Source organism: Lemur catta, chromosome 1 (genome assembly GCF_020740605.2).
Source record: "Lemur catta isolate mLemCat1 chromosome 1, mLemCat1.pri, whole genome shotgun sequence".
Classification (NCBI taxonomy): domain Eukaryota; kingdom Metazoa; phylum Chordata; class Mammalia; order Primates; family Lemuridae; genus Lemur; species Lemur catta.
In genome coordinates this window covers 109,400,530-109,415,516 of record NC_059128.1, presented here as the reverse complement: position 1 = coordinate 109,415,516, position 14,987 = coordinate 109,400,530, and the positions used below count along the sequence as shown (strand labels likewise).

Here is a 14,987-nt window from a genome sequence, read left to right as displayed (position 1 = left end):
TTATCACAATAAAAAAAAAGTGTTGTGGATTTCAAATTCAGATCTAACCGGGCTTCCTGTCTTTTTCTTTGCTAAACCTGCCCACCCTCGAGTGGGGGGCAAGCGTGAAAGCCGCAGGATCAATGAGGAAGATGGTCACTGGGGCCTGGTACAGATGGGGAAATTGAGGCCTGGTGAAGGGCAGGCTGTGTTCAAATTCATACCCATTCAAGCCCATTCCAAGGGCTAGAATGCCACTTCTGCTGGTCCCCACCTCCAAGGCCCTCCCAATTCAGAGCACACTTCTCCCCCAGACCTTGAGCCAGCACAGAAAAGCAGCCTACCAGAGATTCCCCATCTGCACCTGGAAAAAGATCAGGCTCTGATGGAAACTGGGAACAGAAGGAGGTGGGGAGGGCCTGAGGAGCCACTTTGGACCCCCAAACTGTCAGGCTGAGACAGAAGGGCATCCCCACCTTCCTCCCAGATCAGAGCCTGGATAGGCCAAAGGTTACACCGTCTGTCATCACCTATTACTTCCTGTTGCCCGAGATGTGGGGACTGGCACCTGGCCAGAGGAAGCTAAGGTTTCAAAGGCACTGCCCCTGCCCTCTCTTTGTGAAATACTCCTTCTAATCAGCATGCCCTGGCCGGGTGTGGTGGCTCAAGCCTGTAATTGTAGCACTTTGGGAGGCTGAGGCAGGAGGACCACTTAAGTCCAGGAGTTCAAGACCAGCCTGAGCAACATAGTGAGACTCTGTCTCTACAAAAATTTTAAAAAAATTAGCCAGGTGTGGCAGCGCATGCCCGTAGTCCCTGCTACTGGGGAGGCTGAGGCAGGAGGATCACCTGAACCTGAGAGTTGGAGTGTGCAGTGAGCTATGATTGGGCCTCTGCACCGGAGCCTGGGCAACAGAGCCAGAGCAAGACTTTGTTTGGAAAGAAAGAGAAAAGAAAGGAAAAAGGAAGGAAGAAAGAAAAGAGAAAGGAAGGAAAGGAAAAAAAAGAAAGGAAGGAAGGAAAGGAAGAGAGGAAAGAAAGGAAAGAAAAAAAGAAAGGAAGGAAGGAAAGAAAGAAAAGGAAACAAAGGGGAGAGCTGCAGTGCCATTTATGACCTAGTCTCAGAAATCACACATTGTTGCTTCTCTGTTATTCTAATTGTTAAAAGTGAGTCACTAAGTGTCTAGCCCACACTTAAGTAAAGAGGAAATAGGCTCTACTTTTCAAAGAGAGACGTGCCAAACAATTTGTGGACTTTGGTTTTTTTGAGATGGGGTCTCCCTTTGTTGCCCAGGTTGGTCTAAGAATCCGGGGCTCCAACCATCCTCCTGGCTCAGCCTCCTGAGTAGCTGGGATTACAGGTGTGCGCCACCACAACCAGACATCTATATTTGAGAGTTTTTAACATTTTTCTGTATGTGCTTCATAGGTGGGTGTATGAAAATATATGTATATATTAATATGTGTGTACATATGTATTTGCTTTTATTTTTATTTTTTGAGACACAATCTTGTTCTGTTTACACAGCTAGAGTACAGTAGTGTCATTTCAGTTCACTGCAGTCTCAAACTCCTGGGCTCAAGCGATCCTCCTGCCTCAGTCTCCTGAGTAGCTGGGACATGTGCCACCACCACACCCAGCTAATTTTTCTATTTTTTTGTAGAGAAGGGGTCTTGCTCTTGCTCAGGCTGGTCTCAAACTCCTGCCTTCAAGCGATCCTTCTGCCTCGGCCTCCCAGGGTGCTAGGATTACAGGTGTGAATCACCACACCCAGCCTTGGAGTATTTTAAAGCACAGCTCAGATGCCATTTCACCCATAAATACATGAGAATGCATGTCTGCAAAAAATGTATTTTTTTTTGAGACAGTTTCTCACTCCATCACACAGGCTGGAGTGCAGTGGCCTGATCATAGCTCACCGCAACCTGGAACTCCTGGCCTCAGGCGATCCCCCTGCCTTGGCCTCCTAAAGTGCTGGGATTACAGGTGTGAGCCACCATGCCCGACCAAAAAAATGTATTTCTAAACATAACCACCATACCATTATCACCGCTAACAAAATTAACAATAGGTCCTTTACATCTCCTAATGCCCAGACATACTCCGATTTCCCTAGTGGGCTCAGAAATGTCCTTTTACTATTCCTGACCCCTTTGATGTTGCAAACTGCCTCCCGCCTGCTTTCTGCCATATCTGCCCTAACACAGATTTTATTCATTTATCATATTTTCTGTCTTCTCTCCCGACCTTCCTCCAAAAACTGATGAGCTCCATGAGGTCAAGGAATTTTGTCTGTTTCTTCACTGCCGGTACAGAGCCGACTCTCAAGGAATATTAAAGGAATAAATCAATATATAATGACATCTGCCATTTATTGAGAACTTTCTAATTGCATCAGCATCCCCACAATCTCCTGCAAGGCAGGTGCTATTCTTATGCCCATTTCGTAGATAGGAAGCTGAAGATCAGCAAGCTTGAAGTTTGGGGTGCACCGTGTTCTTCCTTCTATCTCTTCAACGCTCCCAGGATAATCTCCAGTCTTCTTAATTTCAACTCCTCAATTCTTTCTCAACACCAGCCTTCCTCTCTTCCCCTTAACCCAGCCACCCTGGGACTCTTTCATTTCCTAGACAAAGCCCATGACAGTTCACTTTGCAGCTCGTTTTTTGAGTTTGTTTTAGCTGTCACTTTGGGTGTCTCCTTTGCCGCCTGGAACGGCCCGGTGTAGGTCACCGTTAACTGGATTCTCTCCGCCCTGTTCGCCAAAGTGGGTCCCCAGCTTGGTGCATCCTCTTCACTGTCTCGTACACAGGGTGTCTGGGGGGGCGACAGGGACCCAAACAGGGCTGGGTCCCGGGGGGCCTTGAATGCCGCCATATTGATTTGAGGACTTTATCACGTAAGCGCTGGGGAGCCCCGGAAGGTTCTTGAGCAGGGGAAGCGACAGAACCAGCGGTTTCTCCACGGGAGTCGGTCGGCCTGTCCCTTTCTTTCCGGTCGCCCCTTGGGGAACGCGGCGGAGGGCGCCAGGCACAGCCTCCAGCTAGAAGCACGCTCGTCGTCCTGACAACGGAGTCCGGAAGAACCACGGAGAGGCAGCCCCAGAGCGCAGGGCGGTCGCGCCGGACCAGAGAGGCGCGAAGTGCTAGACAGGCGCGCCCGGACGATTGTCACGTGGGCGGCCGCGCGAAGGCGGGACTTCCGGCGGCCCGGTATTTTTTTTCCGGTTGTTGGCCCCAGGCGGCCCCTCCCCGACTGGGCCGTGCGCCCCCCCCGTCCCCCGCGGCCCCCCGCGGCCGGGCCCGCCGCCACCATGAAGAAATTCTTCCAGGAGATCAAAGCCGACATCAAGTTCAAGAGCGCGGGACCCGGTCAGAAGCTCACAGAGTCCGCGGGGTGCGTGACGAGCGCTGGGGCTTCAGGCCCTGGCCGGGCGGGGAGGGGCGGCCGAGAGTCGGGGGAAGGGGCGAGACCTGGGGGGCGGGGCAGGAGGGGGCGGAGGGTGGGAGTCAGGGGGAGGGGAGCGAGGGTTCGTGGGGCGGGGCAGGAAGGGAGAGGGGAGAGAGAACCGGGGTCCGGGAGGGTGATAGTTGGGGGAGGGGAGAGCCTGGGGGTGGGGCAAGAGAGGGCGGGGCGTGGGCGCTGGGGGCAGGTGAGATCTCCGAGGGTGGGGCAGGAGGAGGGTCGGAGGGAGTGGGTGGGGGGCGTGGGGGCGGGGCCTGCGGGAAGTTGAGCATCGGTGGAGGGACCTTGGGACCAAAAGGATGGTGGGGTGTGGAGACTCCTCGTGAGGCTTAGCGTTCCTGGGAATGGGATTCTGGTTCTGGAGCACGTGGGAGGACGGGAATTGAGACCAGAGTCTGGAAGGCCAGGGAGTCAGTAGTTGGGAGGGCTGTCAGTGACCTGGGAGATCTGGGTGAATTGGGGGCGCTGGGAGGGGCTGAAGAAGGTCTGGGAGGAGCCTCGAGGTGGATGGGTGGAGGTAGGGGACTCTTGACAGATTGGGTGATGGGCAAGGGAGGGGAGGAGGGTGCATGGCCTGATTATCGTCCTGCTTGTCTGGGGAGGACTTGGGAAAGGACAAGGGCATGGGTATGGCTGAGCCAGGAGGGTGGAGGGTGTGTGGAGGGCCAGGGAAGAGGTGGAGCTGGTAGGTAGAGAAACAGAGTCTGGAGGGGCTGAGGCTGTTGCAGGGGGCTGTGCAGGAGGTGGCAGGGATGGAGAGGGGAATGATGTCAACCTCGGCAGGGGTCCGTGAGGAATAACAGGTTTGTCAGGAGGTGGGGGCCAAAAGGGGGTAGGAGAAGAGGCAGGGAGGCAGAGGGTGGGGGTGAGGGAGGTAGGGACTCAGTGAGGACATCAGTGTTCTTGGAGGGAAGGGGCTGAGCAGAAGGGAGGCTGGGATGAGGGAGGGAGAGGAGGTGTGGGCAAGTCAGGGCTGCTGTCACTGATTCAACAAATATTGGTGGGGGGAGGGCTGTGGCTGCTGGGACTGGGTGTGACAGGAAGCATCGGGGGCATGTGGTTGATGGCCAGGTCAGACCTGGAGCTAGAAGGAGAGAGGAGATCTCAAGTAACACTGCAGACTCAAGGAGCGTGGGGAGGGTGGCGCCACACTGTTTCTGGCTGTGGCGGTGGACAAGACAAGGGCTGTCGTACTAGGGCTCATCTAGTGGGAGGTGATGGACAGATAATCGAGTACACACATGCTGAGCAATCAGGCAGTGCTTGGGCCAGGAAGAAGAGTGAGTGAGCAGGGTTAGGGTAGCAGCTGGTGGAGGGAACCATAAGCTGGTCTGGGAAGGCATCTCTGAGATGGTGATATCTGAGCTGGACCTGGACCAGGTGAGACTCAGCCTTATAGAAGTCAGTCCCCTCCACATCTCTCTGCCACAGCCCCAGCCGTTCTCTGTCCTCCCCCCACCCCCAGGCAGGGCATCTTGGGCAGAAGGCACAGACAGTGCCAGGGTTCTGCATGGGGACCAGCTGCGGTGTGGGAGCCCAGTGTAGACAGGAGCAGAGGAGGGGACAGGCCAGGCTGTGCAGGGCCCCTGGGATGTTGCAGCGTGTGGGTGGGCCTCGTGCAGAGGAGTGGTGCTTGCTGGCTTTGGAGAGTCCGTGACGGGTCCGGGTGGGGTGTCTCGGGAAATGCTGATTTTATGGAAAGATCTAAACATCAGTTGGGGCCAGGGTGGGTGTATGTGAGTCATCTCCTTTTCAGCTTGAGGTTTTTGGCTGTGGGGGTGACTAGAGAGAGGCGGGGATGGCAGGAAGCAGGTCCCAGAGGCCTCGGGACACTTGTAGGGGGCCGCCTGTGTGTCTGAGTGGAGCCAGAGGAGTGAGGGGCCTGAACTGAGAGCCTGGACCCCTAGAAGCTTCCATGGACCTAGAGCTCAGATGATTTGAACTACTGGGGTAGGTTGGGAGGAGCGAGACGGAGGAGTTGAGCAAGTTGGGAGAAGGGACTTCTCTGTGCAGCACCCATCTCCAGGCCACCGCACGCTAAGTAGATTATGGAACCGTCTGCCACGTGGGTCATTCCAGCAGGGCAGAGAGGGGATTAAATGAGCATAACCTGGGCCCGGTGTGCTGAGGCGCCCAGGGTAACAATGGGGTGACGTGGGATGCGTTGCCTGAGCATCCATGAGCCTCTTGGGTTTGCGAAAAGGGGATCTTGAGACCTCCCCAAGAGCCCATTCAGAGGGGTGAACCAGCTGAGCTGGGGCACGCTCCCAGCAGGGGCCTGTCACACAGCAGGCTCTGCTGGGAGGGAGGAAGGGAGGGGAGGGCATGACACCCTTCGGGTCTCATTAACTCCTGATGATGTCAGCGTGCCTGCACACGTGGCAGGGCTGCTGTTACCCACTTTAAGGATGAGGATGCTGAGGCCCAGCTGGGGCAGGACTTGCCCAAAGGGGCAGAGCTCAAAGCAGACCTGGCATCTCCTGCCTCCAGGGGCTCTTCTGCCCATAACAGAACCTTCTGGTGGCCATGGGTGGCCCTGGGAAACAGGCATCTTGGCCCACGGTGTCTGATGGGGCAGGTGGCAGAAGCTGGGGTGGGGCAGAAGCTTTTCCATCGGACACCACATCCGCCCTGCTGGCCGTCCTGGGAGGACACTTGTGTCCCTGGGTCACTCGGCAGGGAGAAGGCCCCCAGAGAGAAGCCCAACCAGCCGACTCTCAGGCAGCCCCGCCAGGGACCCACCGATGAGGCGCAGATGGCAGCTGCCGCTGCCCTGGCACGGCTAGAGCAGAAGCAGCCCAGGGCACGGGGCCCCATGTCGCAGGACTCTATCCGGAACCAGGGTGAGTGCCGCCCTGCTCAGCTGAGGGGGCGGTGGTTTGCGGGTCCCAGACCGGGCGCTTAGCTCTGGGTGGAAGAGGTTACATGACTGACACAGGGGCGGGGGGTGTTTAAAGTCACCACTGGGAGCGTGCCTACTGCGGAGAGCTTTGGACTGCCATGGTCTGGGGACACGGCCACCAGAGGCTTCTTCCAGGAAGGGAGGCAGGGGCTGAGCCCAGAGGACTAGCTGGTGTCAGGAGACACTGGTGGGGAACAGTTGGGCGGGGGGGACGGTTGGGCAGAGGGGTGGGCGCAGACTAAGCCCTGCAGGAGGGGCCACAGGCAGCCAGGGCAGGGCAGGGGCCCCCGCGCCATCCGTTCATCCCTGCCTCCCCTCCACTTGTTCCTTCCTTCCAGTGAGAAAGGAACTTCGAGCCGAAGCCACCGTCAGCGGGAGCCCCGAGGTTCCAGGGATCAATGTGGTAAAATCACAACTGCTGCAGCATCACACCCGGGGGGCAGCTTGGGCTGGGGCCAGCTCAGACCCCGTGAAGGGCTCACTGAGAGAGGGGAGACATGGAAGACATGTCACCTGTGTGCTTGGGGCCCCAGGGTTGTTGGGAGCCCTGCCTTCATGCAGTGTCATCTGGGGCCTTCAGGGCTCAGTGCCTAGCGCCCACTTGGGCTCTGAGGGTTGGGCTTGACCCACGTTAGTGCACTGGTTGCTCCCCATGCCCTGGAGGGTGGGTGCCATTACACGTCCCACTTTTCCAGAGAGTGCTGAGGTTAAGAGAGGTGTTGACCCCGTCCTCTGTCCCACACCTCAGAACCAGCAAGGGCGGGAGGGAACCACATCCGTGGCCCCAAAGCCCATCCCCTGGCACTGACTTTTCCTGCCTCCTGTGAGAGTTGGGGGGCTCTGTGGAGACAGGTATAATCAGGGAGGTCTTCCTGTAGGAGGTGGGTCCCAAGAGCTTGGCTGGAAGGGGTTCAGAGCAGCTTGAGGATTTGCTGAATTTAAGCATGGAAGAGATCCTAGAGGTTGCCTAGAAATCGAGGCCCGGAGAGCGGCCAGGACGCGTTGAGGACACAGGACCTCCTGACTCCAGCCCAGAGCCCCTTCCTCCCCAGGGCGAGCAGGTGCCCAGCCTGCTGTTTGTCGAGCACTTAGTCTGTCAGGAGCTCAGGTGCTACATGCTTTCTGTTCCCTGCCTTGTTTAATTCTGAGCTGCCCCCGAAGGAACATTTTATAGACCAGGCTTGGAGGGGTCCGATCACTTGGCCTGGGTATCTCCCATGGTGAACAGGTGGAAGGAACAGTGTGGGGACTCTAAGGGCCACGATTTCAGGACTGTGGCACTTGGGTGGCTCCAGGGTGGCAGAGCTCTGTCCACAGCCCAGACCCGGACACTTTTGCCATTGCAGGTACCTGAGCCCAAAGAAGAGGGCTCGACCCACCTGGCAGTGCCTGGTGTGTACTTCACCTGCCCGCTCACTGGGGCCACCTTGAGGAAGGACCAGCGGGATGCCCACATAAAAGAGGCCATTCTCTCGGTGAGTGGCAGCCCTGTGTCCCCCTGTCCCCCACCACCCCAGAGCTTACGGTGCCAGAGCCACCTCCAGGACCCCCAGGTGGCTTCCATCCCCAGCAAAATCCTGCAAGTGCTTTGATTGTATTTATGCTTTTATTTGCTTTTGTTTCTGTTCTGATCTCTCTAAAGAGAGGACACATGTATAGAACACAGGAGACACAAGAGTGGATGGAGAAAGGCTTCCTCCCGCCATCTCCGGCCACCCTCCCTGGGGCCGCTCTAGGTAGCGAGGTCCCTTTACCAAGATACCTGCGTATGTGCAAACTATCCATGTATGTGTGTGTCTGCCTTCATAGTTTTGTTTTACATAAAAGGTCATATATTGTTCATACTTAACATAGAAATTCTGAGGTATTATATCAGCACACAAAACTTCCACAGTATTTTTTTTTTCTTGTACAGTATGTTCTCACTTAACATCGTCAGCAGGTTCTTAGAAATTGTGACTTTATACTTGAAACGACACATAATGAAACCAATTTTTTTCTTTATTGTCATAACACAACAATGTTGGAGGAAATGAGGTTATTCAAGGACATACTACGTTGTTTCACTTAAATCCGCAGTGTGGGAAACCATCAGCGATGTTAAGGGAGAACTCACTGGAATTCATTATTTGGAACTAATTTCGAACTTAAAGAGAAATTGGAAGAGTCGTACAGAGAACACTCACATGCCCTTTCAGCCAGGGTGTGAGTTCTCTAATGCTGTTGTAACAAATTTCTACAAGTGGCTTTGTTCTTACCGTTCTGGGGTCAGAGTCCAACACGGGCCCCCCTGGGCTAAAATCAAGGCGTGGCAGGGCCGGTCCCTCCTGGGGGCTCCAGGGCAGAACCCGCCTCCGCCTTTCCCAGCGTCCAGCAGAGGCCCTTCCTCCCCCTTCAGAGCCAGCAGCGCAGTCTTCTAGTTTCTCTGCCTCCCATTCTCCGATCTTCCCGTCCCCTTGTGGGAGGACCCTGTGCTGTCACTGGGCCCCGGGTCATCCAGGGTGACCTCCCTATTTTAAGGTCAGCTGATTAGCAGCCTTAATTCTCCTGTGACTTAACGTATCTGCAGGTTCCAGGGATCAGGACGTGGCTGTCTTTGATGGGGGCAAGGGGCATGTTCTCCCCACCCATATGTGCCAGGTGTTAAAATTTTGCCGCATTTGTTTTATCACCAGTGTGTTTCTCTCTGAACCGTTGGAAGACAAATTCCGCATTCTCTCCGAGTGACTGCGTAATGCTCCCCTGCTAGTTATTCTGTCACTTATGTAACCTGCCTCCTTGCTGATGAGCACATAGGACATTTCCCATCTCTTGCTAGTTAAGCACAGTTGTGCCATGAAAAACCTTATCTGACATCACTTCACAGTGTAGGCTGAGCTCTAGAACTGGAGTTCTTGGGACAGGGGGACACTTTGCAGTGGTGACGTGGTTGGTTGTAACCTGATGATCTTCCATAGGGTCTAGGGGGAGTCACACCCCCTCCAGCAGCCGTTTCTCTGTCCCTCCACCACTGTGGGTTGCCAAACTTTTTTTTTTTTATTCTTATTTCAGCATATTGTGGGGGTACAAAAGTTTAGGTTACATATATTGCCCTTGCCCCCCCTCCCCCCGAGTCAGAGCTTCAAACATGTCCATCCTCTAGACAGTGCACATCATCGTACTCATTATGTATGTATATACCCATCCCCTCCCCCCCACATCTGCCCGACACCCGATTAATGTTATTCCTAAAGTTGCCATACTTTTTGATCTTTGCCCAGATTGACAGATGAAAATAACATCTCAGGATAGATTTAATTTCCATTTCCCTTATTTTGGGTTACATTGGTCATGTTTTCATATGAGAACACATCCTTTGCATATTTTTATTGGGCAGTGTCTTTCTTATTGATTTCTAGGCGCTCTTTACATATTAGGGAATTTAGGCTTTTGCCTATGACATGAGTTGCACATATTTTACCCGAATTGTTTATTTTTTGGTTCTGCTTTTGGTCACTTTGCCTCATAGAAATTTTTGATCTCTGTATGATTAAATGTGTTGGTCTTATTTTATGGCTTCTGGGTGTTGGGTCATACTTAGAAAGGCCTTCCCCACTGCTGTGCCGAAATAGTCCTGTGGCTTTTCTAGTGCTTTGTTGTTTTGCTTGTCTGTTATGTTATAACGTTTAAGCCTTTGATCCAACTAGAATTTATCCCTGTGTAAAGTATGAGGGGGGGAGCCAATGTTCTTTTTTTCCAGATAGCTGTTGAATTTTTGCTCAATATATTGAAAACACCCGTCTTTTGCTCATGGGTATGGAATCCTCCCTGTATCCCACAGTGAATTCCTGTGTGGGTTTGGGTTCCTTTCTGGACGCCGTGTTCCCTTGCGCCTTGTATGTTCATGTACCCTGGCCCTGACCCTCATCCGAGGGCAGCATTTGGAGCAGTGGCTCTTCACAGGGGCCAGTGTGCTTTCCTGGATGCTCTGGGGACGCCTTGCCACCTAGCTGTTGTGCTGTCTCTCTCTGCAGACCTGCTTTCTCTGCCCTGCGATGTTCATGTTCCTGCCCCCGTCCCCGTCTCAACCTAGCAACTAAACTTGCAGGCTGGGCTGGGTCCCAATTTGCAGTTGACAGGAGAGTGGCTCAGATTGGGTCATTGGTCCTTGTGACACAGAGGTAGCTGCTGAGTGCTCCTTGCTGCGCAGTTGGGGTGTCTGGGGGTGGGGCGGAGGCTGTGGGCTGCCTGGGCAGGTGGTCCGTGTCCTGACACATCGCCCCAGGCGACACTGCTGTTCACCACCCCCAGCTGCCTTTCTGGGCTGCAGAGGGACATGGGGGTGTAGCCACGTGCAGTGGTTATACTGAGTGTGAACAGATTTGTTCCCCAACTTGTCCCTCCCTTAGGTGACCTGTCGTCAGCCTCTCCCTCCTGGGATGCTGTTTGCAGTCCCGGGGCTGGCTCTGGGAACCCCCCGGATCTCCAGCTGTGACTCCCCCCTCCTCTATAGAAGCAGGTGGGACCCCGGGGAGCGGCGGGGCTGGGCTACCCCCGCTGCATGTCAGACATGGAAGGTCACAGACCTCATTTGCGTCCTCTCTGCCACCTGGCATTCCTGTGACCCAGGAAGGGGACTTGCAGCCTCCCCTTGGAAACCTGGGAGTCCTTCCAGAGCGTGCCTCGCGGGGCTTGAGGCGGCCAGGGATGGTGTCCACGGTGGCCGGTAGTTCAGTGAGCAGCCGCAGCCTCTGTGGGTCTCAGTGCTGGAGCCGAGTGCTGTACCCAGAGTGCCAGGCGGGGACCTGTGGCGTGAACGTGGCCTGTAGGATGTGAGGGCAGACTCTGTTCTCCATGTTGGCTGCAGCAGGACCAGGACCGGGCAGGGCCGGGGCCGCCCGGGGGTCTCTCGCCTGTCCTTAGTGTGCTCGGTGCACATGGTTGAGTTGGTGTCTGCTAAATGCTACTGCTCTGTTGGGAGAGGGTTATCTCGACCCTTCCTCTTCCCAGTCTTGTCACCTGGAGAGCGAGGGGTGCGTGGCCTCAGGCACATGACCTCCCACATGCCTCCCCTCCCCTTCCCCAGCACTTTGCCACCGACCCAGTGGCCGCCTCCATCATGAAGATCCACACGTTCAACAAGGACCGCGACAGAGTGAAGCTGGGCGTGGACACCATTGCCAAGTGAGTGGCAGCCCCCCCACCCCGGCCCGATGCAGCCCCTTCCCCCAGACCTCCATCCTGACCTGCCGAGGTGGCCCGGAAGCAGCATGGGCTGGGGGTGAGGCCAGAGCCTCCCTGAGCCCCCACCACCTACGCTGTTCTGAGCCCTCGGGGAAGGGATTGGGCCTCCTGGGCCTCAGTTTACCTGTCTGCAAAATGAAGGGGTTTAAAGAATCAGGGTTCCCAGCCCTGGCTTCCCTCAGGGACCCAAGGACTGTGCAGAGGAGGCAGGGTCCCCCTACCAGGGCGGACTCCGTGGGCTCTGCAGAGTAACTTCTGTTTCCACGGTGCCCCCACTCCCCCACACCCTGGGTCCCTGGGTGTTTCTTTGCTTTGACCCCAGGCTCAGCAAGGCTCTCGGATGCTGTCCCCTGGGGGTGGGAGGTAGAGAGGGCCAGGCGTGTGGCCCACCTGGGCTTGTGCCCTATTCACCACTGCCAGGTACTTGGACAACATCCACCTGCATCCAGAGGAGGAGAAGTACCGGAAGATCAAGCTACAGAACAAGGTGTTCCAGGTGGGCGCTGCCTTCCAGGGTGCTTAGCCTGGCGTGGCTGCCATGGCCAGGCCGCGCCGCACAGACCCCACTGGTGGTGGGGGCTGCTGGCCTGCAGGCAGCGGGTGTAGCCTGCTTAGGGCAGGGGCCGGGGCAGAGCTGGCAGAGCAAGGGCTTTGTGCCCCAGAGTCACCCCAAGTCTGTGGGTCATCTGCCCTCTCCCCCACCCTCAGCACGCTGACTCTTCTCCAGCTGCAGTTCTTTGGGAGCACGTCGGCACGGGGGGCATGTCGGCTCCAGCAGGTTTTCCACACACAGGCCCTGGCTGTCCCGGCCTGTGTTGGCTGCAGCAGGTGTCCCGCACTGGCGGCCAGGACCCACCTGCCCTCCCCACCCCTGAGGGCCTCTGGCCTCACTGTGCAAGCCTGGTTGCGGAGCCCAGGGTGCCGTGACCTCCAAGCAGCTGTTAGCGCCCTGCTCCGAGGCAGTCCCCGGGGCTGGTCCCTTCAGGGTGGGGGGCTGTAGAGCCCTGTTGCTATTGTGACCTCCAGCTCGCCTCCAGGAGCGCATTAACTGCCTGGAAGGGGCCCATGAGTTTTTTGAGGCCATCGGGTTCCAGAAGGTGATGCTTCCAGTTGCCGACAAGGGTAAGAGCAGACCGGCCTGGCCACTGGGGCAGTGGGAGGGCCCGGCGCGGGTCCGGCTAGCAGCCTGCCGCCACCTGTACTTTCTGCAGAGGGCCCTGAGGAGTTCTACGTGCTGAGCGAGGCCGTGCTGGCCCAGCCCCAGAGCCTGGAGAGGCACAGGGAGCGGCTGTTGGCCACCGAGCCCGTGCGCGCCACCCTGCACCGGCAGCGCCGCATCTTCCGGCCATCGCCCCTGGCCTCGCAGTTCGACCTGCCCGGGGACTTCTTCAACCTCACGGCAGAGGAGATCAAACGGGAGCAGAGGCTCAGGTGGGCAGGGTGCCCACAGGTGGGGTGGGCGGGGATGCTGGGACTAGCGGCCTGAGCCTCCTGTGTGCCTAGGTCCGATGCGGTGGAGCGGCTGAGCGTGCTGCGGACCAAGGCCATGCGGGAGAAGGAGGAGCAGCGGGAGCTGCGCAAATACACCTATGCGCTACTGCGCGTGCGCCTGCCCGATGGCTGCCTGCTGCAGGGTGGGCACCCACAGCCCGGGGAGGGCGGCTGGGTGGGCTCCAGGGCCCCAGGCCTGCTCTGACTGTCCCACTCCCCAGGGACCTTTTACGCCCGGGAGCGGATGGCGGCGGTCTATGGGTTCGTCCGTGAGGCCTTGCTCAACGACTGGCTGCCTTTCGAGCTCCTGGCCTCGGGAGGGCAGAAGCTGTTAGAGGACGAGAACCTGGCCTTGAACGAGTGTGGGCTGGTGAGTGACGGCATCTGCAGCAGCTCCTCCTCCTCCCTGGATGCTCTGGGGCTTCTCCTTGGGTCGGCACAGGGAGGTGCTCTGTAGCAGGGGCTGTGCTCAGGAGCGGGGACCTGAGCAGAGCCCAGCTGTGGATCCCTTTTTTCTACTTAGTGGCAGTGTGGTTGTTGAGTTCATGACTCCTCTGTGCCTCAGTTTCCCACCAGTAATGGCGGGGGTGGGGGGGTGTCAGCTGGTGTGCTGAGTGCCCAGAGCCCTCCAGGGGGCAGAACCAAGCAGCCAGGCTGGGCTGGACATGCAGGGTCTCATGGGGGCAGCAGGAGGACATCCCCAGCTCAGGTGGCCCTCAGAGGGGCCCATCATGGGAACGGCCAGCTGCCTGGCTATGTCCTCCCACTGTGCTGCTGCGCAGAGAAGAGGTGACAGACAAGCTGCCGGCCTCTGCAGGTGCCCTCGGCCCTCCTGACATTCTCGTGGGACACGGCCGTGCTAGAGGACGTCAAGGCTGCAGGGGCCAAACCTGACTCATCCATCCTGAAGCCTGAGCTGCTGTTGGCCATCGAGAAGCTCTCGTGAAATAAAAGCAGGGTTGGCCTCAGCCCCGTGTTCTGTCTCGTGCCCGCCTGTCCCTGTCCCCACAGAGCCTCCAGCCACCTCTGGAAACACATGCCCTGTGCCAGGGCACAGGAGGGGAGCAGGCTGGCCGGGGAGCCCAATGCAGGGGGAGGGTGTGGAGATGCCTGAGCCCCCCGGGGTGGGCGTGGGGTGGCCCCACAGCTGCATCACAGAGCCCCTGGGTGTCTCCCTGGCAGGAGAGCAGGCCTGCAGCACAGCCCAGTTCCCATGCAGAGAGTGCTGCGGCTGCCAACGGGGGTGCTGCTGACACCTGTAACTATTAAATTATGAAACCAAATAAATAGGGTGTTTGGATATAGCTTCCTGGTGCCTCATTCCAACCATGTGGCCCAGGGCAGGGCCAGCGGCTGCCAGCTGAGTGGCACCTGGGGCCTGGGCTGGCTCCTACTCAGGTGGGGCCGGGGTCTGGCCACCCAGCCCCCTCAGAGGAGCCACCTCTTTTCAGGGAGGAGTTTCCGGGACGAGGCAGGGGCTGTGCTGAGCCCACGGGCCTGGCTTGTTGTGACTGGTAGAACAGTGTTCCCTGAAGATGTCCATGTCTTATTCCTGGAACCTGTAGTTGTTACTTCCTGTGGCAGAAGGAGCTTTGCAGATATGATAAAGGATTTTAAGACAGGAAATCACCCTGGATGACCCGGGGGCCCAGTGTCAGCACAGGGTCCTCCCACGAGGGGGCAGGAGGGTCGGAGGCAGAGAGACTGGAAGACGCTGCGCTGCTGGCTCTGAAGGGGGAGGAAGGGCCCTGAGCCCAGGGATGCGGGCCGTCGCTAGACACTGGGAAAGGCTGGAGGCGGGTTCTTCCCTGGAGCCCCCAGGAGGGACCGGCCCTGCCATGCCTTAACATCAGCCCAGTGAGGGCTGTGTCAGACTCTCAACCTCCAGAGCGGTGAGATGACAAACGTGTTGCTTTAAGCTGCCAA

At 57.2% G+C, this 14,987-nt stretch overlaps 1 protein-coding gene across 2 annotated transcripts; it reads left to right on the top strand.

The window, feature by feature from the left end:
* The first annotated feature begins 3,149 nt into the window (after positions 1-3,149).
* UBXN6 (UBX domain protein 6) lies at positions 3,150-14,029 on the top strand. Of its 2 annotated transcripts, XM_045545133.1 has the most exons (11): positions 3,150-3,376; positions 6,125-6,288; positions 6,686-6,750; positions 7,694-7,822; positions 11,413-11,510; positions 11,991-12,066; positions 12,608-12,692; positions 12,782-13,001; positions 13,074-13,204; positions 13,283-13,431; positions 13,879-14,029. In XM_045545133.1, exons 1-11 carry the CDS (start codon positions 3,294-3,296, stop codon positions 14,005-14,007), a joined length of 1,329 nt encoding a protein of 442 aa, XP_045401089.1. In that variant the 5' UTR covers positions 3,150-3,293; the 3' UTR covers positions 14,008-14,029. The 2 variants fall into 2 exon arrangements, with proteins under 2 accessions (XP_045401089.1, XP_045401081.1); XM_045545125.1 differs by lacking the exon at positions 3,150-3,376 and having other exon boundaries at positions 4,415-6,288.
* The last annotated feature ends 958 nt before the right edge of the window (positions 14,030-14,987 follow it).

Coding starts and splice junctions, on each gene's coding strand:
- UBXN6 (XM_045545125.1), top strand. CDS start 6,015: ATGGGGCAGGTGGCAGAAGCTGGGGTGGGGCAGAAGCTTTTCCATCGG. Junction 13,205..13,282: donor CGATGGCTGCCTGCTGCAGG/GTGGGCACCCAC, acceptor CCCACTCCCCAG/GGACCTTTTACGCCCGGGAG. Junction 13,432..13,878: donor CCTTGAACGAGTGTGGGCTG/GTGAGTGACGGC, acceptor CGGCCTCTGCAG/GTGCCCTCGGCCCTCCTGAC.